The 26,995-nt window shown below is 29.9% G+C and overlaps 1 protein-coding gene and 1 pseudogene across 1 annotated transcript; one reads left to right on the top strand and one right to left on the bottom strand.

The window, feature by feature from the left end:
- Positions 1-252: 252 nt before the first annotated feature.
- LOC100853601 (phenylalanine N-monooxygenase-like) lies at positions 253-12,584 on the top strand (annotated as a pseudogene).
- Positions 12,585-13,332: 748 nt separating this feature from the next.
- On the bottom strand, positions 13,333-15,525 carry LOC100232896 (flavonoid-3,5'-hydroxylase; the record flags this gene model as incomplete). The annotated part of the gene is given in 2 exon segments (NM_001281228.1): positions 13,333-14,191; positions 14,595-15,525. Coding segments are annotated over 2 exon segments (1,527 nt in total). The 5' UTR covers positions 15,492-15,525.
- Positions 15,526-26,995: the final 11,470 nt, after the last annotated feature.

Here is a 26,995-nt window from a genome sequence, read left to right as displayed (position 1 = left end):
TGTGATGGTTAGTTTTGGAAAAATAAAATGATATGTTATAGTAAATCTTAGCTTAATAAATTTATTTAGGATTAAACTCTTTATTGAAAAGAAAAAAAATCCAGGGTGTTTTGATTGATTGCCAACATGGATAAGAGTAACTCTTAGGGTCAAACCTTTGACCTGGGGCCACGAGTCAAGTTCTGGGTTGCCTAGTATTTGGGGTGTGACAGAAATAAAGTCCGTCAATACAACGGGAATGTCATCCGAAAGATGATCCTCAACACAAGATACTTTGGCCAACGAAAGAAAGATGGAGGCCTTGGAGTTGAAGTGGAGCAACATGTTGAATCCTTCTTTACTATACTTGCTCATCTATATGTATTCTCTTTATCTGATTACTTCCCATGGCAGAGAGTGCTGAATTTAGATGGCCATGAAAAGACTATAAGGGAGGCTATGAACACCATTAACAAGTACCATGATCCAATCATGGACCAAATAGTAGAATAGTGGAAGAATGGTGAAAAAGAGGGTGGGGACCTGCTTGGCGTTTTCATTTCAGTTAAGGATAAAAATTAGGAGCCACTACTATCTCTGGCTAATATCAAAGCCCAATGCATAGTAAGATAAGTAATTTGCACTACAAGAAAAAAGATATATGGTGACATTTATAGCGAGTCACCATAAACATAGGGTGTCACTACAACATAGTGTCACCTTCTCTACTGACACCATAGAGGGTACCAATTGGTGACGTATTTGTAAGTGACACCAAAGTAGATAAATGGTGACGCATTCGGAAGTGACATCATATATTTCTAGTGATGATAGGATGTCGCATTATATGCGTGATCTTTGAGTTATGATGTCACATTAAATGCATCACCTTTGAGTTATGGTGTCACATCATTGTAAATTATCATGGAAGATATGATTTCTTTTAGTTGTAGATTTTTGTAATGCTTATGAATTAACAAATAGGATTAACTTGTGTATATTTTGTCCATAAATATAACAATCATATTACATTTAACTCATTTTTCGGTAATGTTTATGGAATAACTCGTAATACATTGATCATCTAATAATATTTGTATATCAAATGTTCACAAAAAGATAGTACATCAAACATATCAAACCCACCAAAACTGAAAAAGAAAAGTGAATACATACCAAAACATGATTTAGAAATGTTAAGCATCCCAAGATTCATGTATACCTTCATTTCATAAGCATAAAACCGACTAACTATAAAATGACATAAAAGTAGCATCTAAAAATCTAAAATTCTCACTACCAATTAAAGTAACGTTTATGTCCTACGACGTATGACATACGAGCTGCATTTAAAAACCCAAAATCTGGTTGCCTTCTTTGTTCTTTTTATTCTCTATTCCACCCTCCTAAGAGTGTATACCTGCATTTCATAGTTTAATGAGTTTTATAGATTTCATTGAAGAAAATAAATATGGATCGATGTTATCATAAATGAACAAATCTAAGAACTTTTTTTTTCTTTTTTCAAATAAAAACATTGTTCAAAGAAAAGCAATACTATACAATATCTATGGAAAAATTCATGTAGTAGCTAAGGGACTCACCATGCATGGTGATCATGATGCATCAACATGATTCATGATTAGTTGTAGCACAAAAGTAGTCAATTCCCCTCTAATTTCATTGAATTCTACTTGAGAATATGTTTTTTTTATCACCAAACTGAAATCAAATAACAAAATAACATTAAAATGCATAACATTTGGAAGCCTAAAAATATGTACAATTCATTAAATAAGTAATACCTTTGAAGCAATCATTGTAGGATAAAAAATTATCTCTTTAATGAATTTCATAACAAAGTAGCCACATTCGAACCCTCCTTCTTGTCTTGGACACTAAGTGATCAGTTATAAATAACATTAGTACTCATACATATAAATGGTGCAAATGCATAAGCTAAATGTGTAAAGAAAAATTTTGGATGTCACTTGCACTAGTTTCCAAGATGGCTCTCTTTTAGATGTTTTCTTTGCAAATATTTAAAGAGCCCTATGTAAATAAGTTCAATGGGTACAATTTTAAAATAGGTAAATGTTATATGTTTTAATATATAGAAATAACAATAAAAAATGTGTTTGAGGTGAATGTAATTTTTTTTTTAAATAATACTATGAAAAATAATAGGAAGAACTTACATGTTTACGATATCCTTTAAGTCCTCAAATGGTTTGTGATGCACAGGGTCAAGATAGTGGACTATCGTTTTCCTTGGCTCAATCACTACCAAGACCCAATGAAAGCTAAAACATTAAAAACAAAAGTAGCATCTAATTAGAAATATAAATCAATCATAAAACCTCAAATTAAAGCATAATATTCGTCAGTTACTCGGGGTTGTAGGGCATGAAAACATATCCGACATCTTGGCACTCTATTAAGTGTTTTGACAACAATTGTGTTCTTTTCTCTGTTTGAGGATTACTAAAGCGTGCTCATGATATTGTAAAAGGATTAACAAATATAAATTGTGATTCCTTTTTGGCAATATGTAGTTGATCATGCATGTACCTATTATATTATCAAAACACCAAAAGAAAATTATCATTAGTCCTATCCAATCTTGTTCAACATGGGCAACTCATATTAAAAAAATAAAAACAAATGAAAATAAAAGGTGCACACCATAAATGGAAGGAGATGCATTTTGATGACACCTCTAAAGATGAAATAATGTATTCACAATCCTCTCTAGATATATATGTTTGGAATTCGACACCAAATAGTGAAATGGGGAGCTGTATTGGGTATGTCTTCTCATTACTAAGACAACCACCCATAAATTTCTAAAAATTTTTAATGACCGAATAATTTTGAGGCTTAGATTTTCGAATAATTGGTGCATTCACTATCTACTTCTTTCCTTTATCCAACACCTATGAAAAATGAAGGAATGTTAGTAATATATACTCCCAAACAATAAAATACCAAGTTACAATCAAATTTACTACAAGTATAAAATGACATACCGGAGGATGTTTAGTTTCAAGTATGACAAGGTTTGTTGGCCAGTCAAGCTTAAAGTCAATAGCATCCCCAACATTGATAATCTCATATGGATTTGGAAATGGGAGTCTAGCATCTAGCTTGTGTGCAACATTTATTATGACCAACCCATTTGATCAATTTTCTTCTATTAATGTACCGGTTGCAACAACATTTCATTTTCATTCCACTGCTAATTTATATTTAATCACCTTTAATACAACAAATAATATCATTTACATAGGCTATATATCACTTATATTAATCTTGTATTATTAGTAAATAAATGTATACCTTACGTTTCAGTGGTGGTTCTGGTGGTTGGGGCTCTTCCATCATTTTAAACATTGGTTTTTTTTGCTACAACTAGTTGTAAAACAAGTTGTTGTCTCATGTTATTACTACCTATATCAGAATGGGGTGTGGGAGGAGACATAGTTTGTCTTGTTACAGCATCTTGCATCCCCTTTCACACCACTTCCCATATTTCTTCTTTGATTTTTTTTTTCATGTCATCAAATGGTTGACGAAAGTATGAGTTCGGCCTAACCAAGCGGTCTTGACCTACCACACGTCCTAGATGATCAAGCTTACCCAATGCCTGACATAATATGTCGTTTGGACCAGGTGGAGGTAGTCCAGTCTCCTTGCCTTTTCTAGTAATTCATCCTATAACAAAACATATATTAGTAATAATTTGATGAAGATGATTAACATATCAATCAAAGACAACCAATTCAAGAGGACCAATTCAAGGTAGCTATAAAATGAATTGTTTTAATAAAAATGATAATAGATAAATTAATGTATATTGTTTCAAAATTAATTTTCAAATTAGGCTACTATATTTGCACTAATATAACATGACTACTCATAAAAATGATAGCATTAAGCCTCTTCCCTATTAACACCTAACGATATCATCACAAACCCTAATCACATAGACATACTAACACTATAGGCTCTAAAAGGCATAAATATGCTAACTTAGTTAATCATTGGCTTTGTAATCTTATTAAACTTTCCTTTCTTCTCACGTGTTTTCTTTCATAAACACTTCTATCAACCCTACCAATAGCCCCTTCTGCTTGTAGCTATAAAATTTTTAACAATAAAACTCATTAGTTCAATATGATCAAGTTAATAAATGATATTTAAAAACTAGAATCATTTTCCTATAAACAAAATATATACTCCATTTTTTTTTATGGATATTGATAACTTACTATATCATGCTCAAAACGTGCATATCATTTTCTTCCAAGATAATGATTGTAAATGTGTTTATCTCTTCTTGATTTCTGAACTTTGCGATATTCCTACAAAATATAGACACAAAATTAGTACATAATGAAACTACGTAAATGTGAAAATTGAAGATGTAATAAAAATAATGCTTAACATTAAAATGTTCTAAAAGTCTATCTTTAACAAACTGTCTCCAATGATCCTCTTGTATGAATGGGTAAATAGGAGGTGACTTTTTCAGCTTTTTTAGTCATTCTTGAAAGACAATATATATTTCTTTGTCAACTTGTACTTAAAGGTTCGAAACCTGATGCCCATTAGTATGAAACAATTCCTCTTGGATTTTTTATTCACATTAAAGCTTGTCTACAAAATAGCAACCCATGTTAGCTCATGTTAATGAATGTATACAATAATTATATATTAAAGTTATAGATAGGCTTACCGTGATCAAATCCCACAACTTCTCCTTAGTCTCTTTAGGCACTTTCCCCCAACTCTCAATAATTATTGGCACATGGGTTCTAGTTATTGTACTAAGATAACTACTTAGTTCAACTGAATTTTCCTCAATGTGACTACTAAGGCTATTGTATTCAATCTTGAGCTTTATCCCTTTACTTCGATTTTTTGCAATCTTTGGTTTCAATGCACTACCTTTATGCTTTATTTTTAGCATTTCCCCTTCTTCTAGATCCATATTTGTGCGGAAGATATCAAGTAAATGTGCAAACTAGTACTTCACCAACAAACCTATAAAATGACTCAAAAGCAAGATTAGTATAGCCTTGCATATATTTTCTATAATTAAATTGGTCATTCACAAATATATTTTTTGAAATTTTCTTTCAAAATTTGTCTTGTTTTTTGATTTCTTATCAATAATGAAGAATTTATTTGTGAGGATAATAATAAAATAAATTAGTGCATAGTTTCAATTATGATTTATAGTTTTAATGAAAAAGAAATTTAGGAATGAGAATTTCAAGTTATGTGAGCATAAAATCAAAACATGATAATAAAAAATAATATAAATCTAGTTCTATGGACAACAAAACGATAGTTGAATGAAGATTGAAGTGGTACCTTTGAATAACATATGTTTATGATGCATGAAAGAAATTTAGGATGATTAAAATATATAGATATATCATGAGCAATATATAGAAGCTAAGTTAATGTGCAACTCATGAAAACTAATAAGTGAAATGCCTTATTATATCTCATTCAAGGGTACAATATGTTATCTAATTATTTTCAATCCATATGCCCTCACAGTTTTCTCTCATGTGTATTGCCTATGATTCATCCATAGCATCAAATGATTCAAATTCTGGCATTGAACTTATAAAGGGGTGATGTTCCATGCAATTATCGGTGAAGTCATCTAGTCCTTCTATGTTCTTGAAATCTTTTAGAGGAATTGAGAGAACTATTGACCATTTAGGATCAAGTTGATCTTCAACATAGAAGATTTGCTTGGCTTGTGATGCTAAAATAAATGGATCCAATTTGTGACCTATTTTGGAGAAGTCAACTAATGTGAACCTGAGTTTATCAACTTTTATACCATTCTTGTTGTCAACCTAATCACACTTGAAAATTAGAATTGTGAACATGTTGTAATCAAGATTCCATATCTCATTAATGACCCCATAAAAGCAAAGTTCACCACAAACTAGGTTCTTATCCTTAGAACTGGCAATTTGCATAGTCCTTGCTAAAATGCTAACACCACTATTTTGGGTTATGCATGTCATATCGCGTTTCTTAATATGGTAATGACACTCATTAACGATATATCCAGGATATTTGACTACCTGGAGAGTAGGGCCATGTGCTAACCACCTAAGTGTGTCGGGAATATCTTGCCCATTATGGATAGCCTCTTCAACCTATGTATAATCAAAACATATTGGAAACTTGTGATGTTTTCAACATATTGAAAAATTTTCTAAAAACTAAGAGATTACCTTTTCTTTAAGCCAATATGTAAAACAACTCATATGTTCTTCTTGCAACCAAATTTGTCTATTAGATTGTCGAGGGTATTGAGACCTCAACTAATTCATGTGTTCCCTATGACGTTAAAGACAAGGAATGCAAACTTAGGATTTCATCATTATGTTATGAAATTATAAAAAGATAAAGGTATGTTTTTCTTACTCAGTGTATGGTTGGACGATAGTTGTATTCTCTAATAGATAATGATATGCTTGTAACCATGATTTATGATCAATGATGGTAGAACGACCACCAATTATAGGTCTACCAAATTTGTTGTCATAATTGTTACTTTTGGAATTCCAATTGCATGAGTCCTTAATAAATATTCAATACAAAATTCGATAGCTTTTTCTGCTAAATAGCACTTAGTAATGCATCCTTCAGGCCAATTATGATTGCGAACAATTCTTTAAGAACTTTCATATCCCAAATGGGTAGATCCACATAAAGTAAACTGAACCACATAGTCACACCTCCCTTATCAAATGCACTGCTAGATGAAGCATAATATCAAAAAATGAAGGTGAAAAATACTTTTCAAGTAAGCACAGCGTGACCACTAACTCATTGTGTACTTCATCCAATTTTGGCACATCAACCATTTTTGTGCATAATTGATTGAAGAAGATACACAATCTTGATATAGTATATCTCACATGCTTTAGCAAAACAAAACGTAATGCCACTAGCAATAGTTGTTGCATAAGTGCATGGTAGTCATGGGATCTTAAACCAAATAACTTCAATTCCTCTAAGGAAACAAGATTTCTAAAATTTGAGCAATACCCCTCAAGGACCTTCAAATTAGACAATGTTTGACAAACTAATTTTTTGTCATATATGTTTGGATAGTGAATAACATGCAGGGGGGAGATAGGTCCGCTTCAAGTCAACTCTTGGGAAAAGTTCAGACCTTAAACCCATTTCAACTAGGTCAAGTTGAGCATTAAGTCCATCTTTTTTTTTCCTAGGATGTTAAACAAAGTACCAATAATACTCTCACATACATTCTTTTCGATGTGCATAACATCCAAGTTGTGAAGGATATGAAGATATTTCCAATATTCTAACTCAAAAAATATGGACTTTTTTTTCCAACAATTTGTGTTCACATCAGTTCAAGAGATTTTATCTTCCTTTTTCCCCAAGAAATAGGAATGATATCAACTTTTTCAAGTATTTCTTCTCCACTCAAAATTTTAGGAGGAATTCTAAAATCTTGTTCACCATTGAATGCCTTCTTTTGTCTCCAATAGGGATGGTTACGTGGAAGAAATCGTTGATGACCCATATACAAGTTCTTCCTACCATACTTTAATCTTTGGGAATATATTCCTTCTCCACATATTGGACATGCATAATATCCTTTCACGGTGCAATTGGCCAAGTTTCCATATGTAGGGAAATAATTGATTGTCCATAAAATGATGACCTTTACAGTAAAAACCTCAAGTAAGTGTGCATCATAAGTCTCAACTTTTTTTTCCCACAAAGTTTTAAGGTCATCTACCAATGGACTCAAGAAAACATCTATATTTTCACCAGGTTGTCGTGGTCCTAAGATCAATAATGATAGCATCATAAACTTCTTTTTCATGCACAACCAAGGAGGAAGGTTGTATATGATCAGTATAACAGGCCAACAACTATGTCTATTGCTTATAGACTTATGAAGATTTGTACCATCTTTTGAGAGTGCTAGTCTAAGGTTCTCGGTTCAGAAGCAAAATCAAGCCACATATGGTCAACTAGTTTCCACGCTGAGGAGTCTGATGGGTGGCATAGTTTATCGTCATATTCTTTATCCTTGGCATGCCACATAAGATGTTTAGCGGTTTTTGAGGATTGGAACGTCCTTTTGAATCTAGGGATTGGTGGGAAATACCACCAAACCTTTGAAGGAAGCCCCTTCTTAATCTTTTTCCCCTCATTGTTTATCTTCCACTTTGACTTTCCACAAGTTAGGCATGCAATAGCATCCTTATACTGGTTTCTATACCAAATACAGTCATTAAAACATGCATGAATTTTTTGATATTCCATACCAAGTGCACTGAAAGTCTTTTTAGCTTCATACATGGGCAATGACATCTCATTATTCAATGGCAACATATCTTCAAGCAACTGAAGCAATTTTGAGAATCCTTTGTCAGACCAACCATAACGTGCTTTTAAGTCGTAAAGTTTTACCAATGCTGACAATTTTGTGTATTTCATGCATCCAAGATATAAAGGTTTTTCTGCGTCTTCAAGTAACCTTCCAAACACTTAGGGATCATTCATACAATTAACTAGTGCAGCATTATTGTGTCAACAACATCATTATACTTGCATTTGTCATAATGTTGTTGTGAGACATTTGAAAATCCTCCACTGGGTCCATTTTCTCCATGCCTATACCATACTCGATAACTGAAATCTATTCCATTAAAGAACAAATGCTCTCTAATGACTTGAAGAGTTTGACATAAAAGATTTGCACAACGTAAGCATGGGCATTTTATAGGGGAATGGTTGATTGAATGTGCTAATGCAAAATTGATAAAGTTTTCAACTCTTTCATCATACTCAACTGACCTTCTATCTTTTGACATCCAATCTCGAGACAAGAGAACTGAAAAACTTGCTAATATTAAGAATAAAAAAAGTTAAGTAAGTACATCTTTCTTCAACATAATATTGGATATATTTAAATAACTAAATGTAGCTTATATAGGCAAGAACAAAACTTAATATGCATTAGTACACAAAATAGTTGTAAAAAGTTTGTGAAAAAATATACATTAGTATTATGCAATAAAACTATGGAACAAAATAGAACACATAAGTATACAAAACATTTGTGAAAAGTTTGTCAAATAACTAATATGTTTAATTAAACAAGCTTCAAAAGCATAGTATATAGGAAAAAAGTTTTTAAAATATAGAAAGATTTAATTACCTTTACAAGGTAATTTTATCTTCCTTACAATTGATACAATATAAGAGCATGCAATAAATAAACGTACACTTACACTTTCAATAACTTCTTTGATAATGACTTGCTTACTATTCGAACCTGTTACAAGAATAATATATTATCAATATAAAATGTTATAGATTTTTTTTTTTTACTAAAAATGACACATATCCATAATCAACTATCAAGTTATATTTTTAATAATACATTGTAACTTTTCAACAAAATTTGGGTTGAAGAAATTTAATACAAAAATAATCCAAATAAAAAAATGATTGTATAGTATGATTAAATGGAATAGATTAAACAAACCCAAATTACCCTCCTAAATTAGACATAAATATATATATATGGCCTCCATAAATTAAAAAATTCTCGACGTGAACACAATTGATAGCAATAGCCTTCTCACAATAAAATTATCTTCCTTTTTGTTATTTAAAAAGGAAAGAAAGGAGTTCATGGCCCCACACCTTAATATTAAAAAAAAGAAGAAAAAAAAGTTGGAAACTAGGAGACTTGCAAAAGTCAAGGTTTAGTCAACATGATGCCATGTATCTCAACCAACTTGGAGACTTGCAAAAGGTGTCTTTTATTATTTTTTACCATAGATACAACCCACCCAAACTATTCATACCGTGTACTAGCGTGGACTAAAACCTTCCACTCAAAGGAAATTTCACTTTATTCTTTAATAAGACATGACATAAACAACCATGAGAACACACATGCACATATATATAATATAATGAGAGAAATTCTTTTATACTTTCAGATACTAAGAAAAAAAACAAAATAACTCAAAGTATTAAAAAAGAAGTGTTCTCACATGATCAAAATTATAGATAGTTTTGGCTTGTAGATTTTTTTAAAATCCTAAAAATCAGATTTTGATAATTGTCTAACTTTTTTTTTCTTTTTTTTTTATTGGAAATGGTTATTAAAATACAATTATAATTATGAGAGCTACAAAAATTCCTCTCAAAAATGATAATTTGCCTAACAATCAAAATATTACTAAATATGTTAATATATATTTTTAAATGCGTATAAGCAAATTGATTACAATTAAATTAAGAAAAAGACAACTTATTGACATTAAAAAAAAAAAAGTTTTCTATCAAATGTTTTCAAATATATTTTCTAAGTTAAAAATTTATTTTTATGTTAGAAAACTGTTTTTACTCTAAATAAGTTTTTAAGAATATTTTTCAAACATGATTTTATCCTTTGATCTATAGAATAATAATTTATTTTTAAGTCAAGTACATGCCCAGTTTTCTATCAAATGTTTCCAAATATATTTTCTAAATTAAAAAATTATTTTAATGTTAGAAAACCATTTTTGCTCTAAATAAGTTTTTAAGAATAATTTTCAAACATGATTTTATTATTTGAGCTATAGAATAGAAATTTGTTTTTAAGTCAAATACATGCCCAATTTTCTATCAAATAATTTCAAATATATTTTCTCAGTTAAAAAATTATTTTTATGTTAGAAAACTATTTTTGCTCTAAATAAGTTTTTAAAAATAATTTTCAAACATGATTTTATTCTTTGATCTATAGAATAGAAATTTATTTTTAACTCAAATACATGCCTAGATTATCAAATTGGGATTGTTTCATGACATTTTCTCACAAAATAATCTCATCAAGATGTACACAAAATATGGGTTGTTGGCTAATGGGGCATAAGTTGTCTTATTTTGAGTTGGATACTGTAGGCACTTCATTGGAAAGCTTAAAAGAGAGAGCTATTAGGTTTAATATATTAGGCTTAATGGAGAGGATGAAGAACATGTGGCAATGCACTTAACAAAAATATGTATCTCTCATTCTCCTTAGAAACACATTAAAAAAAAATCATATTTTCCGTTTTTGTTTTTTAACTCATACTTTTTTCCTTTTTTTTTTTTACTCGTTTTTGGGGAGAGAGTTAGTGGATTTAATATGTTAGGTTTAATGGTGGATAAAGATCATGTGGCAGCACTACATCACAACGAAATTCTATATCTCTCGTTCCCACTTAGATACACACAAAAAAAATCATCCCTTTTTTTTTCCCCTCTCATTTTAGGGAAGGGATGAAGATTATGGGACAGTATATCTCAACAAAATTTTGTACCTATCATTCTCACATAAATACACACAACAAAAGTCGGTCATGTGTTTGGTTCATATTAAAAAATCAATTAATCTACAAGTTTCTTCGTCTATGCTAGAAGTTTAAACCTAAGTTTTTCTTCCCTACAACTCAAAAAAACACAGTTCACAAAAACCATAATACAAAGATGCTGAAACAATCAATATAATGATATTAATAAAAGAAAAAAATATGATAGATCTAAGAGAATTTGGATAACTTGGGAGTCCACAAAGTGGAAAATGTCGGTTATAAGTGTGTTGACTATAAGTAAGAGAAAAGGTAGAAGAAGATTATGGTTTTATATATAAGATTTGTATACTGAGATTTTTTGGATTATGGGTGGCATGTGGAAACAATGGGCTTTTTATACATTATCCCTCATTATTAATTATAAAAGTGGGCTCATTAAGTTATAATACTTAAAAAAAAATTTATTTTATATGATGTTACTTCCCAAAAAATGACACTATAAATATAAAACTAACATAATCTAACTACCTTAATTGAAGAATTTTCATATGATGTATCACCTTTATTAATTATAAACCCTATGGTGTCATTATTTTAAAAATGACACCATAAATTATTTTTGTAGTAGTGTTGTGCTTACCTTTTGATCTACATTGCATGATGATCATTTCCTAGCCAGCAAATAACTTGATCAATCATCAGATTATGATCCTTCCATAATTTGCAGGAGTTGATGCTTGCAGGCGTCGATAGTCCATCAAATGCAACTGAGTAGGCAATGATCAAGCAACCAGGGATTTTGAGCAAAGCAGTGAAGAAATTGATGGAGTGGTTGGAAAGGATAGACGAGTTCAGGAATCCGACTAGTGTTGCTGGGTACTCTATCCCCAAAGGCAGTCATGTCCTTCTGAGCCGTCTGGGGCTGGGCCGGAACCCTAGAATCTGGGAAGAACCGCTAAATTTCAATCCAGAGCGGCATCTGAATGCTAGTACAGTTCAAGCAGTGGAGTTGAACGAGCCAAACCTTCGCTTCATTTCCTTCAGTACTGGAAGGCGTGGGTGTGCAGGGATGTTAGCAAGGCTCCTTCAAGGCTTTACTTGGAGTCCGCCACCGGGCCAAAAGGAGATTGATTTCTCAGAGTCGAGAAATGATCTCTCTCTCTTGCAAAACCTCTGCATGCCCTAGCAAAACCAAGTCTGTGTTCATCATTATACCCACTTCATTAATGAAATAATCGATTAAAAGGATTAAATATTCCCCATATTTACAAATTTATCACTTTCATATTTTTGTTTGAAAAATAATCGATTTTTGATCTAAATATTTTTAATTATTTTAAATATTTACAATATATTTATAAAAAAATTTATTTTTATAAAAAAAAAATAATAATAATAATAAAGACATTTTTATCAAAACGATATCAAAATATAATAAAGGATTAGATTTTTAAAATTGGTTTGTAATGAACTTTTTGATCAAATAAATTTTCATTAATTAAATTGAAAACAAGACACAAATTAATAAAAACAAATCATAAATATTTTTTTGATTGAAACTTGAGATATAAGAAAACATATTGGATTCTATTGGATTTAATTTCAGCCATATATATCATGATAACTATTGGATTCAAGGTCAGCCACCCACTATAAGTTCACATGCCAAAAATAAAAGGATAGATATCTAAATGGTGGTTATGTGGTAGAGTTGGCATCGTACCAAAATGATGGACCAAGGGTGCTGAGGTCCCTGGTCCCCCTTTCATGACAATGGCTCTTTCGTGTCAAAATTGGGTATGAATAATTAGATTTGAAGGGGGTTAACATTAGACTAACGATCTAAGCCAATCCCATTCTGCAGCACAAGAAGTGAAAAGATGGAGATGGCTCTGACCATATATTTTTGAAGGATCCAAATATAATCAATCAAACAAAAAGAATCACTACATAGGACAAAAATACCCCTACTATTTACTGATTTGGAAGACAAAAAAACAAAAACTATAACCAAATCGAGCCTAAATCAATAGATTATGCATAGATGCATATGGCTTGGTGGTAGAATGAAACGACCATCTTTGAGCTAATACATCTTATACTAAGCCACAGGAAACTAAAACAACATCCCAAAATATTTTCTACTTAACTGCATCCATGCCATATAGCAGCGAGGCCTGGGTTTTGGTCTGAGCGGTTTGAGCTCAGACTGCATACGCACTCTGGTGAAGCCTTGGTGTCACCATGGCCGAAAGAGAAACTGCCTTCTGCAGCGCAAGCCCGAAAGCTTCGTCCATGTTGATCTCAACTCCATCCGGCATTTTCCAGTCAAATGAATGTACCAACGTCCCTAAAATGTACTCAACCAGCACTATTCCCATTCTAGTGCCAGCGCAAATCCTTCGTCCAGCCCCAAACGGGATCAACTCAAAATCATTTCCACGAGGATCAATTTTTTCATTTCTTCCACTTAAAAACCTTTCTGGCCTGAATTCTTCCGGGCTTTCCCAGACATCAGGGTCTCGCCCGATTGCCCATATGTTCACACTAAGTCTAGTGTTCTTTGGGATGTAGTAGCCGTTCACTTCACATGCCTGGGTTGAGACACGAGGAAGGTTCAGTGGTGTGGATGGGTGCTTCCGGAAGCTTTCCTTGCATATGGCTTGTAGGTATGGAAGTTTTGGCAAGTCAGACTCCACGAGCCGCCGGCTCCTTCCAATCACTTTATCCATTTCATCGTGAGCACGCTTGAGGATGCTCGGGTTTTTCAACATCTCAGCCAGAGACCACTCGATTACGCTTGATGAAGTGTCTGTTCCTGCAGTAAATAAATTCTAGCCAAGGAAACAAAAATATGGTGACATACTTGAAATTTATGTAATCAAAAGCAATTGAAAATTGAGATCCATGCATTAGCCCTAGCAAAAGTTCAAGTTCGAAAAATCATGTAAACCATAAATGTTCTTGATTTTATAAAATAGAGAGAAGTGTGTCTTGGTGCAGAAGGTCTGATCAGAGAACCAATCATTTTTCACAATTTTCCTGTACCATGCAGCTGAGCATATGAAAACAATCATGCAAGTGGAAAAAGAGAAAAAAAATCCAAATAAAGAACAGTGATGTGCCCCTAAAATGGCTACCTGATAAAAACATACATATCTAAAAGCAATAAAAGTGCTGTTTCCGGAAAGAAAATATCGGAAAACAAAATTAAAGACGAGCTTTAACTATGCATACCAGGAGGAGTGCTTTAATGTTGGTAATAGTGAGCTTCTCCCCTGTAGAATTTTCTTGGTTTGCCATGATTACGTCCAGAAAATCTGGGTTTCCCTTCCGCTCATGGGCTGACGCCGTGTGCTCCTCCATCATCTTTGTTAATAACCAGTCGAACTTCCTATGTAAATGCTTCATCCCGCGCTGGATCCCTTGGATGTCCAGCCATGCGATGGACGGAATAAAATCGCCAATATTGAAGTACCCAGCACTGGTCATGAGCTCCACCACCATGTCCTTGAACTCATTTGACTCCGACCCTTTTGTTTCAAACACCCGGCGGCTTAGAATCACTTGACCTATCATGTTGGCCATGGAAAAAGTTAACATCTCCGGCACCACCACCGGCTCCGCTCGCTGGCACAACTCAAGCATGGATCGAAGCATGTGGCCTAGCTCAACAGCTCGGACCTGAGACCAGTCCTCAAGAGCCTTCCCACCAAGCATGTGTAAGTTGCTTAGCTTTCTCAGTAGCTTCCACCTTGCCCCATAATCCGCAAAAACCATGTCTTGGGCATGATAGGCCAAGAGTGTGGCACCGGCATTAGGCGGGCGGTTAGAGAAATTAATGTCTAGCGTTTTAAGGAAAGCCCGAGCCGCCTCGGGAGTTGAGGCCACCACCATGCTGTTAGTGCCCATTTTCAAGAACATGACAGGCCCGTATCTTTTGGCCATCTTTGCTAATGCAACATGAGGCATGTTACCTAGAAGAGGAAGAGCGCCGAGGAGCGGCCACCCTCTGGGGCCAGGGGGGAGCTTCCGGGAAGGTTTGGGAAGGAGAGAACGAATGAAGAAGCGGGTGATGAAGAAGAGTAGAGTTGCTGCAGCAAACTCAAGCAAGAGGCTTGTATCTATGGCCATGGCTTAGTGAGTATAGGATAGTGAAGGTGGCTATGAAAATTGAGCTAGGTTTGTGGAAATATATAAGGCATGAGGCCATGGGTTTGGTAGATGAGCGAAGGTTTGTTAGTCACGTGTCAGCACTGGGTGTGCTTGTGGAGAGCCAGGTCATGACGATGGTAGGAGAAGTGTTAAAATCTTAATCTCATATCACCTTTAATAAGTTGGGAGGATGGCCCCCAGACAAAAGGGCGCGGCTGCCCATCTCCTATATTGAAAATAATAAAAATAATAAGAACCAACTAATGGGATAGATTTGTTTCCATAAGCCTGTATTCCAACTGACCTTCAACTCCTAATACTATTCTAACTAATTACAGAATAGTAATGATGCCAACTAATTAAGAATCAGCCAAATTGGATACTTGAAATAGAAAATGGTATTTATGTAAAAAAAAATGGATTACTTTTTTAGAAAAAGCATAGGAAGGGTTAGATTTCCGATTTTGGGGATTATTTCATCTTTTTTAATCAAATATTTCTAATAATAATAATAATTATTGGAAATTGAAAAGTTGATTTTTTTCCTCTTTCACGTAAAATTTGCTTATGTTATAAAATCCCATGGCTACATTATAAAGTTAAAAAAAAAAATGGGGGTTTTATTCACTAATTTTAAAAAAAAAAAAACTTTAATTTTTATAAATCAATTTTATCTTCATCAATTTAAAAAATATTTTAAAATACATATACTTTTTTATAACTCAAATAATTATTTTCTAAATACCATTTTACTTGATAATATTAAATAAATAATCCAAAATTAATTGATCAATTTAATTTGATAAAAGTATAGTACAAATAAATATATTATAAATTTTTTATTATAAGATGCAAATCATTGTGAAAAAATTATTCAAATCGTGATAAATAAAATTTTTTTTTATCCTTTAAATAATAATGATTTTATATTCTATATTATATAAAGCCCATCTTCTTATTTTTCAATAAAATTGAATAAAAAAATTTGTTAGTTAAAATCAACCATCAAATAAAAAATACAATTAAATCTAAAATATATAAAAAGTAAATACAATTAAAAAAACTTAAAATTTTAAAAATAAATATTAATTCTTGTTGTATTTCCAACTCTTTTTGGATATCTATATTTTCTACCAACATGTGTTTAACTAATGAAAATTAATATTTTATTTTTATATTTTATATTTTATAGTTTTTATTTATTAATTGGTGTTATTAACATAACAAGTAAAAATATTATTTCAAGAAATAATTATTTGAGTTATAAAAAAGTATATATATTGTAAAATATTTTTAAATTGATGAAAATAAAATTAATTTATAATTTAGAGTTCTTTTTTTTTATTCTCTTAAATTAGTGAATTAAAACCCAATTTTCCTTTATAAATTAAATTTCCCCACATATATATATATATATATATATATATATATATATATATATATGTCTTAGATTACGAATGTTACATTCTTTTTACTCACTATTTCTTTTCTTTATTTTATTCTAATATTATTTTATTGATTTTTGAACTTTTATTCTCCCATCAATGCTGTCTTCCAACTTATCTACTTTACTTTTTCTTCTCTCCTCACATGGCCATGCATGATTACCTTTTCAATTTTTCAAAATACACCCATAATGTCTTTTGAAAAAAAATAAAAAATTGACTATCTTGGATGAGAAAATCCAGAATTTTACCGGGGGAAAGCGGAATTTAATTTGGGTTGGGAAGATCTGAAATTTTAGAAAGGCAAATCAGAATTTGGAGGAGGAAAATTAAAATATTTAAAGAGAAAAATCAATTTTTTTTAGGGCAAAATCAGAATTTTTTAAAGAGAGAAACAAAGGAAAGTAAGGGGATTCTGTCTGCATGAAAAATAAAATAAAAAGGAAACTGGAAGGAAGAGAAGAAGGTAAAGAGAAAATTGTGAGAGAGATGAGGGATGGATTTTGAAGGAAGAAACGAGAGAAAAAGAAGAGGAATCAGAAAATAAGACGAAAATCAAAGGGACATCTGGTGGACTGAAAGGACGTTGTAAGATTGATTTACCAAAACTGGTTGAATTTTCTAAAAATAGGGAAAAGAAAAGGGAGCCATGAATGGAGGATGGAGATTTTTCTTAGCTTTTGGGCTAGCTGGTAAGTACAGAATTAGCTTAGGTAACCTCACCACATGTAATTACTTGATTATCCCTATTATCCATTTAACCAGTAACATAAAGAAAGGTCAATTTTGTCCTATTTTTCATACCCAAATAATATTTTTATTATTAAAAAATCTTATCATCAATAATATCTACCATTCAAAATTCACTTCTGTAGACCCCTGGATAGGTGGCAGCTTCTTGAAGGGAAAGGTTTAGGTGAGCTGTCATATTTTTTTTTTAAAACGAGGAGGGGACCCCTGTTTGCTGGGGAAGCAACTTAGAACATGTAGCTGTAAGGTTGACCGAGGCCATGAACGTGCGTAGATGCTGATGACATGCTCCAAGGACACTGGAGCAGGTCCGTGGCTTGCGGGAGAGACTAAAACAGAGGAGGTTGAGTGAAGAAGGAAGAAAAAAAAAAAAGAAAAAGAAAAAGAAGGCTACACGAAGGAGGAGTGAGCAGGAGCGAATGGTTATATGGGAGAGAGAGATAACGCACAGAACAATCACGTTGGGGGAGCAGATATAGGTAGTAGAGACCGACTTTAAGGACTTAGAGAGGTGCTACAGTTCGTACCGTATCTTATCGATAAGTAACCTGATCCCTGAGCCCGATCCGATTTTTCACAAACCGATTTTTCTAAAATAAGGAGTCACACTTAGGATTTTTTTTATTATTTTGTTTACCCTTTTAAAAATAAAACAAAAATAAGTGGCGATTCTAAGTTAGATTTTTAATGAATAAAAATCATTTTTTAAATAAAAATCGAGTTCGTCAACGAATGGAAAACACATGAACCAAAATGCAGGGTCCACAACTTCATTCAACTTTATTACTATTAATTCTTATTAAGTTAACTCATGATAATAATTCATGCAATTTTATTTATATTTTCTAAATTAATTCTATTTTAATTAACTCATCGTAATAATGGTTTTTAATTCATAAGTTTTTGTACCTAAAAAAAACTCTTGCAGAAAAATTTATTATTGTATAAGTAAAAAAAAAACCTCTCATTCTACACTCCTTTGATATATTGGTGATGTTTTAAGTTCCTACCATCCACATTGTTATAACTTTTTAGTTGAAAGTAGTCTATTCCCCTAATCATATTTCCTTTTGAAAATTCCACTGAAATCAAATCAAGGTCTTTTATCCATCTAATCTTTCTCATCATATGAAGAAAAAATAATAAAAATACACCCTCTTCAAAACTATTTATCGATCATCATATGTCCATTCATATGACTTTCTTTTAAAAAAACAAACCACATAAAAAATAAAAAAAAATAATAATAATAAAGTTGAATGGACACTCTTTCTTTATACCTTTTCTATTGACTCCTATCCAAAAAAAAAAAAATCCTGTCAACCTCTTAATTAACACTTATCCATAAAAAAATGCACTATATTTGCTTCTCTAGAAAATTTGAGGGAAGATACAAATGAAAGAAAATAGAAATATCCATAAAAAAAATGCACTATGTTTGCTTCTCTAGAAAATTTGAGGGAAGATACAAATGAAAGAAAATAGAAAAAAAAAGTAAAAAGAAAACAAAAGCGAAGAAAAATATATTTTTAATTAATTTTAATTATATTTAATTTCTTTTGGAATATTTTATAGGGCAACCAAATATAAGAAAATCATTTTTCTTAACAATTTTTTCTTTCTTTGTATTTTCCATGAACTAAACATAACCTTAAACTCTCAATAGACATCTATAAAAAAAATCCTTAATAACTAAGAATTCTATTTCCTTCAATATTGCATTGAGTTTAGATTGGAGTGATGTTATGGAATGATTAAAGATCATGTCATTTTTAGAATTTATTACATTTCATTTTGATCATATTGAGGTTGTGGAAGAATTAAAGAATGGATTCTATTTATTCTTAGGATTTATTGGATTTCACTTTGATTACATTCATGTTGTGGAAGGATAAAAAATAATATTGGATTGGTTCTTAGAATTGTATTGGATTTTAAAATTTGAACTACTTAATAAATGAATAATTTTAAATTTTTAAATGATTTATGGTATAATCACATAAAATAATTATTTATGTCATTTTATATATTATTTTAATTAATTCTAAAATATCTAAAAATTGTTTACTTTAAATAAATTTTAAAACAAATTGCCTTTTATTATAGAAAATTAAAATTTAATTTAATTTATTCCATCAAAATTCAAAATTTCATAATTACTAATTATAAACGTGTCTTTAAAGAGTCGTAAATCAATATTTATTATTAAAACTTAAGATTTGTTCATTTTCAAAGAAAACAAAGATCATCTCTCAAAATATGTTTGAATGATCTTTTTCCTTTTCATTTTCTAGAAAACTTCAGAGGAAAAAAAAACGGTTTTTTAAAAAGGTAGAAATCAAATGACATAATAAAAGCATATAAATTAAAGACTTGAGATCCAGTACAAAATAATATAAATAAAATATTATCTCATATATATATATATATATATATATATATTTGAAAACGTTATAAATATTATTTATTAGAGAATATATTTTTATATTAAAATAATTTAGATGATTAATTTATTATAAATATATTATAAAATTTTACTAAAGTGATTTAAAATTTAAAATATAGTAAAAAATAACCTTAATATAATATTAAGATATATAAGATATAATTTATAATATGATAATATATAACAATATAATATAGATTATTACTATTACATAATATCACATTATGTATATTATAAAGAAACAATATTATTCATTATAGTAATATATTTCATAACATGAGATATAAATTATATAATTTACTTATATTTTTTTCACAAATTTTTACATTAATGAAAGTTTAAAACCAAACAAGACTTTATGAATTTATTTTTTTAAAAACAATTTTTACTTTCTTAATTAAACATACTTTCAAGAAAGAAAAAACTAAAATGAAACTACAATTTCAAACATTAAAAAATATTGGTATTCTACATTTCTAAAATTATCATCATAAATTTTTATTTATCTATTAATATAACAAAATATTATTAGATAATATACTTGATATATCTATCATAAATAATATTTATTGATTAATATCATATATTCTTAATTGAATTATTGGTATATTATGTCATCTTATATATTATTTATAAATGGCTTAAATGAAATAATTTATATCAAATTACATATATATATATATATATATATATATATATATAGATAGAGAGAGAGAGAGAGAGAGAGAGAGAGAGAGAGAATATTGATGACCAAGGTGGAACTACGACTTACCAAAAAAAAGTGGAAGATCGAGCTGTATACCACTAGATTTTTTGGGATGACGTATAGGCTGTGGAAATGGGAGGAGATTTCACACTGGATTTTTAAGTGGGGTGCGTCCATAGGCGACTTCTTTCAGCAACACACACGGGAGAGAAGGAGGGGGCTCAACACACACTATAAGAGGGGGCTCTCCAATAGGGACGCATCCATTAAGGGGACTACTTTCATCATCACAGATTTCTTTAAGAGAAGCCATGCCCTCATCTTCGAAGACGCATGCATATCGTGCATCCACTAGGAAAGAGCACTGACACACTATCGAACAAAGAAACTCTCCTACAGTCGCACCACTGAGGCTGCCACTTTGAGACGTGGGATCATGCATCAGATTTTTTTTAAAAAAAGAGGGGCACGCACCATTGGAGAGAAAGAAAAACACACCAGGCTGCACCTCTTTTGGACAGCACGCACCATTGATCAGCAGCATCTTTTACATGATTGAAGGTAAGTTTTCTTGAGTATTTTGTTTCGATATTTTTTTTTTTAAAATTTTTGTAATCACATGTCGATCCTTTAGTTTATACATTGTTTGTTTAAATAAAAAATAAAAAAATAATTAGTTCTTAGTTCTTAGTTCTTAATCAAATCTATTTAGTTCAAGTGGTTTTCAGAATTTTATTTGATTAATGTAATTGATTTCATGCTATTTTATCATTGTTTTAAAATTGTTAATTTTTTTAATTCTTGATTCATTTTATTAGTTTATGTGTGTTTTTTAAAAAAAAAAATTAATTGGGTAGTGTGATTAATTCCATGCTATTTTATTCTTGTTTCAAAATTGTTAATTTTTAATTTGTGATTCACCTTATTAGTTTAAGTGGTTTTTTAAAAATTTTATTTGATTAATGTGATTGATTCCATGATATTTTATTCTTGTTTCAAAATTGTTAATTATTAATTCTTGATTCATCTTATTAGTTTATGTGTTTTTTTTTTTTTTTAACTTTTAGTTGGATAATGTGATTTATTCCATGCTATTTTATCCTTATTTAAAAATTGTTAATTTTAGTTCTTAATTGATCCTATTTTAGTTTATGTTTTTAGAATTTTCGTTTATTAGTTTGATTGAACTCAGGCTATTATATTCATGATTTAAGTTTTGTCATTTTTTTTTTTTTTTGAGTTTAGATTGATCCTATGTAGTTCATGTATTTTTTGTATTCTAGTTTATCTGTTTGATTGAACTCACGTTATTATATTCATGTTTTAAAATAGTATTTTTTTTTCTATTTTCTAGTCCATCCTATTTATTTTATGTGTTCTTACAAATTTTAATTAATTAGTTTAGTTGATCTCATGTAATGGTATTCATGTTTTAAGTTTGTTAATCTTAGTTCTTGATTGATTCAATTCTAGTTTGTGCTTTTAGAATTTCCATTAATTAGTTTATCCTAATGTTATTATATTCAAGCTTTAAAATAGGTAATTTTAGTTCTTGATTCATCTTACTTAGTTCATGTGTTTTTTAGGATTTTGTGTGCTTGTGTTACTAAATTCATATTATTATAATCACATGTATATGCATTTGGTTTATCTTATATTAGTTCTCGATTGTTTACCTCAGTTTATGTGTTTGATTGATCTTTGTTAATTTTTTATTGATGTTTTGTTTGTTTGTTTGATCTAAAAATTAATAATTCGTTGCTTGGTGATCCATTTTTTAATTTGACTTTCAAAGGCCATTGAAAAATAATGAATATTGGTCTCTACTTTCACCATCTTTAGTCTTTGTTGATTGTAAAAAAAAAAGTAAAAAAAAAAACATTAACTTTGTAGTTCATCTACTCCTTTGGTTTACTTGGTTTGATTCTTATGTTTTGTTATTTGCACATATTTTCTCTTTTAAAAAGAAATCTTTATCTCAAAAGATTAATATTAAAATCCATTTCAAAATTTCAATTAGAGTTCTTAAGGTCCAAAAATCTTTTTCTAAAGATATGCAATCAAATTTCATCCCGTTTGCATTTTCCTTTTTATTTTCAATAAAATTTTGGTTTTAAGTATAACATGAATCCAAGTTTGTGGTTCCAAATAAATGGGATAATTCTTTGTTTTGATGAGTTTATCAATACTCATGTGAGGTTGAAAATGCATAAATTAGATTCATGTATATTAAATGGGGATTTGGCGAGACCCCTACATAAAATTTGATTCACTACACCTATGAAACAAAATTTTGATTTGACTAACTTAGGATGCTCCTAAATTTATTCTATGATTTTATGGTATTGTAGACTCTTTGAACTTGACTTTAGAATTTTGGCTGACTCAAAAAGTAAGATATCAAATCATATTTTGGTGGGTTAGTTACACCCGAAATGTATTGCTAAATGACTTTGTAAAATTGTTTTGATATTTTTACTTCATTTTAAACTTCTTAAAGTTTATTTTAGACAAATAAAATATTAAAAAAAAATGTTTTTCCCAATTGAGATAAACATTTTTCCCTTGCAATAGCGAATGCACTGACTTGATTATGAATAAAGGGGTTGTTTGCTTGATTTTGAAATTGATTTGTATGTATACTTACCTTGCCATAATTTTTCTCGTAAATTAGACATTTTGAGATTATTGTATGATTTTTTTTTCAAGATTTTATCACATTTTTGGATTAGTTAAAAAAAATTGGTTTATGCATGTCTTGAAATTTTGTCTTGTTTTGGACCTTTTGAATGTCTTTTGCAACATTAGAGTTTTAATAAATTGTTTGAATATTTAGACGATAATTTAGACATGTCCCTCAAGATATTTTCCTAGGACTTTTTTTTTTTTTTTTGTTTCTGACTACATGTTGGAAATTCTATGCATCCTCCCAAGGGAGGTTGATAACATCCAAATCTATACCTTCAAACCGATCAACCTCTTCTTGACTCATGTCAATTTGTTAGTGCATCGTTAGAATGACTTTAAATTAAATCATTTTTAAGTTGTTGACTTAAACTTACTACTTAATTTTACTTTAAGCATCAAAGTTGTTTCATAAAATCAACTCAAAACTTTTTTTTAGATCATTAAATTGTCATATTTATCCTCAATGATGTTAACACCTTGTTTCAGAGAGTTTTTTGTGTTTTTCTTTAACTAATAATAAAGTTAAAGCCAAAGTCACAATTTTTAAAGAACATTATTGTTATTCTCAAAGTATATTAAACATGAAAAAGCTTCTTAGATAAGCTAAAATAGAGTTTTTACGAGAAACAATATTTTCCTAACTTTTATATTAAGCTCGTTTTTAAGGCATAAGATTTTTGAAAAAACAAAAAACAAAAGTCAAACATCATAGAAGCTCTTATTGAGCTTAAAAATGAATTTCTTTTTCACAAGTCAAACCATACAAGGCATAAGTAACAAAATTATGAGAAAAAAAAAAGAAAGAAAGAAAGAAAGAAAGAAAAATGAGCTAATAACACAAAAGATGTTTCAAAACTTTAAAAAGTTAATTATTTTAACTAATTATTTAAGTTATTTAAAACTTTAAATTATGATAGTAAGTTATTTTATCAAACATACTTAATGTGCTTAATAAGATAAATTAAAGTTAAATGACCAACCACTTTCTCAATTGAAGGTATCATTTTAGAAAGTCCATTTACAAAATTAATCATTTTCTATTCGTAAATTGATTTACTTGCTCCAATCATTCATAAGATATTTGTTTGATAGTCATAATATAAGCTCTTATTGGCATAGAAATGATTTTTTTTTTTTTTTCGGAAGTCGAACCAAACAAGCCTAAGTAATGAAATTATGAGAGAAAAAAAAAAAGCTAATAACACAAAAGAGGTTTAGAATTTTTTAAAAATTAAGTATTTTAATTTATTATTTAAATCAATTTTTAATTTAAGTCATGATAGTAAGTTATTTTATCAAACATAATTATGGTATTTAACAAGATAAATTAAGTTATTAAGTTTAATTACTAATCACTTTCTCAATCTAAGGAATTATTTTAGATAGCCCGTTTACAAAATTAATCATTTTTTTATTTATTTGCTCCAACCATGATATAAGAAACTTAAGTGGTTTTATTTTATTTTATTTTATTTTTTATTATCTAAAATATGAATAAATATTAATTAAATTAAATTTAAGTAGAATTGAATATCTAAGTCTTTGGGGGTTTTTTTTTTTTTTTTTGTCTGGTGTCTGAATATTGTTAAGTATTCAGCTATTTATTTTTATTATTATCTAAACATTGTTAAACGTTTAATCTATTTATTAATTTTTATATGCTAAAAATATACGGTTAATTATTATGTTTCTTCTCATTTTATTTAACTAAGATAAAAATATTTCATTTGAAAAAAAAAATGTAATGTAATATATTTCCAAATATCTCAAAACTATCAAAATCTATTTCATAGTAAAAATTTTATAATAGTTACCTATATAATTTTCAAAGTTAAGTCTCACTAATTACTCACTAGTTTTTATCTCATGCATATATGTATTTATGGATTTGGAATTGGAATGTGTGTTTAATTTTTTATATTAATTCATTAATTTTTTTTAATTTTTAATTAGATAAAGAGTATTAATTTCTAATTTTTACTTTTCAAAATTAATCGAAATTTTTTTATTCTTATAGATATTTAGATGTGTAAATTATTTTTGAGAATTTTTTAATCTAAATTTTATTATTCTAATGTTGTAGCTTTCACTTCTTGAATGAAAATTTTATCAATATTTTTATTAAGATAAAATTATATTTTTTAAAATAAAGAACTAAAAATATCTAAAATTTTAAAGTCGTGTATTTTAAAATATATATATATATATTAATTATTAAATATTTTATTTCAACAAAAATCTGAAATACATGAGCTGCAAAGCAATAGAAAAATAAACATTTTGATTTTCTCTTAAATAGGATTCAGTTGGTGGAGGATTTTGTTAGAAATTTTTTTGTGATTTCATAAAAGAGGGGTGGTCATTGGGATCTGAGCGCTGAAGCAGCACCTCTTCCTTTTCAACCATCTATTATTTTCTTCAAATACACTATATTTGGAGGCTTTTATGTATATCTTCATTTTTTTCTATAACTAATCTAATCTAATTTTAAGCATTTTCTCTGTAACCAAACACCGTAAATTAGGCCTCTGTGTCTCAGAGACAGCCTGGTGAATGGTTGAAGGGCAAGAACACATTGAAACATGACTGACTTATATGAAGCCATATGTCAAAACCCCCTTAAATTCCTTAAATATAGACAACTATATAGCATTGGATATTCACATTCCCATAATTTGATTCTAAGCCTCTCTGTTCCCACCCTCCTCTCTCTTCAAGCCACCATGGAGAACCGGAAGGAGGTAGCTCCATCTTTTTTATTTTTCAGAATACATCTTAGCAGATACTAAATTCCTATGATATTTTCAGGAAAGTGAATCATCATTATGTTTAGTTTATAAGCCGTTATTTTTAATCTTTCTGTAACTCATTATCTAACAGCTTAAACTTTAAGGTTTGATTGATTATTTGTCGGAAAACTATTCTCACACTATAAGACTCCAGCGATACCCGAGCTTGCATTGGTTAATGTGCATTGGCTGAGGGGATATTAACCAATACAAGCTTGAGTATGACAGTTATATGTAGAACATCCCCTGTTCAAGTGATAAAGCATTTTCTGCACAGAAGATTTAACCCTAACTTGATTCAAATATCTAACCTATCATCCGCCATTTCCAGAAGAATGCTTGGATGTCAGTTCCACAATTTGGAGGGTGGGACCAAAAGACTGGAGGAGCTACCAATTATTCCATGATTTTTTCTCAGGCTAGAGCTAATAAGAAGCAGCAGAAGGCTGACATAAACAACAGTCTAGGAAATGAACGGGAGCTCACTCCTCGACGGCAATATCCTCATCAACAACAAGAAGAATCAGTCATGGTAAGACTCCATTTCTCTTTTTCCTAACTATTCTAATCACTCTTTAGAATATGTATCATATAGTAGAAGAAGTTAAAGCAAAATACAATACTCAATCCTGTTTTGATCCATATCCCCTCAGTCAATG

The sequence above is a fragment of the Vitis vinifera genome, chromosome 6, assembly GCF_030704535.1.
Source record: "Vitis vinifera cultivar Pinot Noir 40024 chromosome 6, ASM3070453v1".
Lineage (NCBI taxonomy): Eukaryota > Viridiplantae > Streptophyta > Magnoliopsida > Vitales > Vitaceae > Vitis > Vitis vinifera.
The sequence above is the reverse complement of the archived record's forward strand: the minus strand, read 5'-3'. Positions and strand labels throughout refer to the sequence as shown.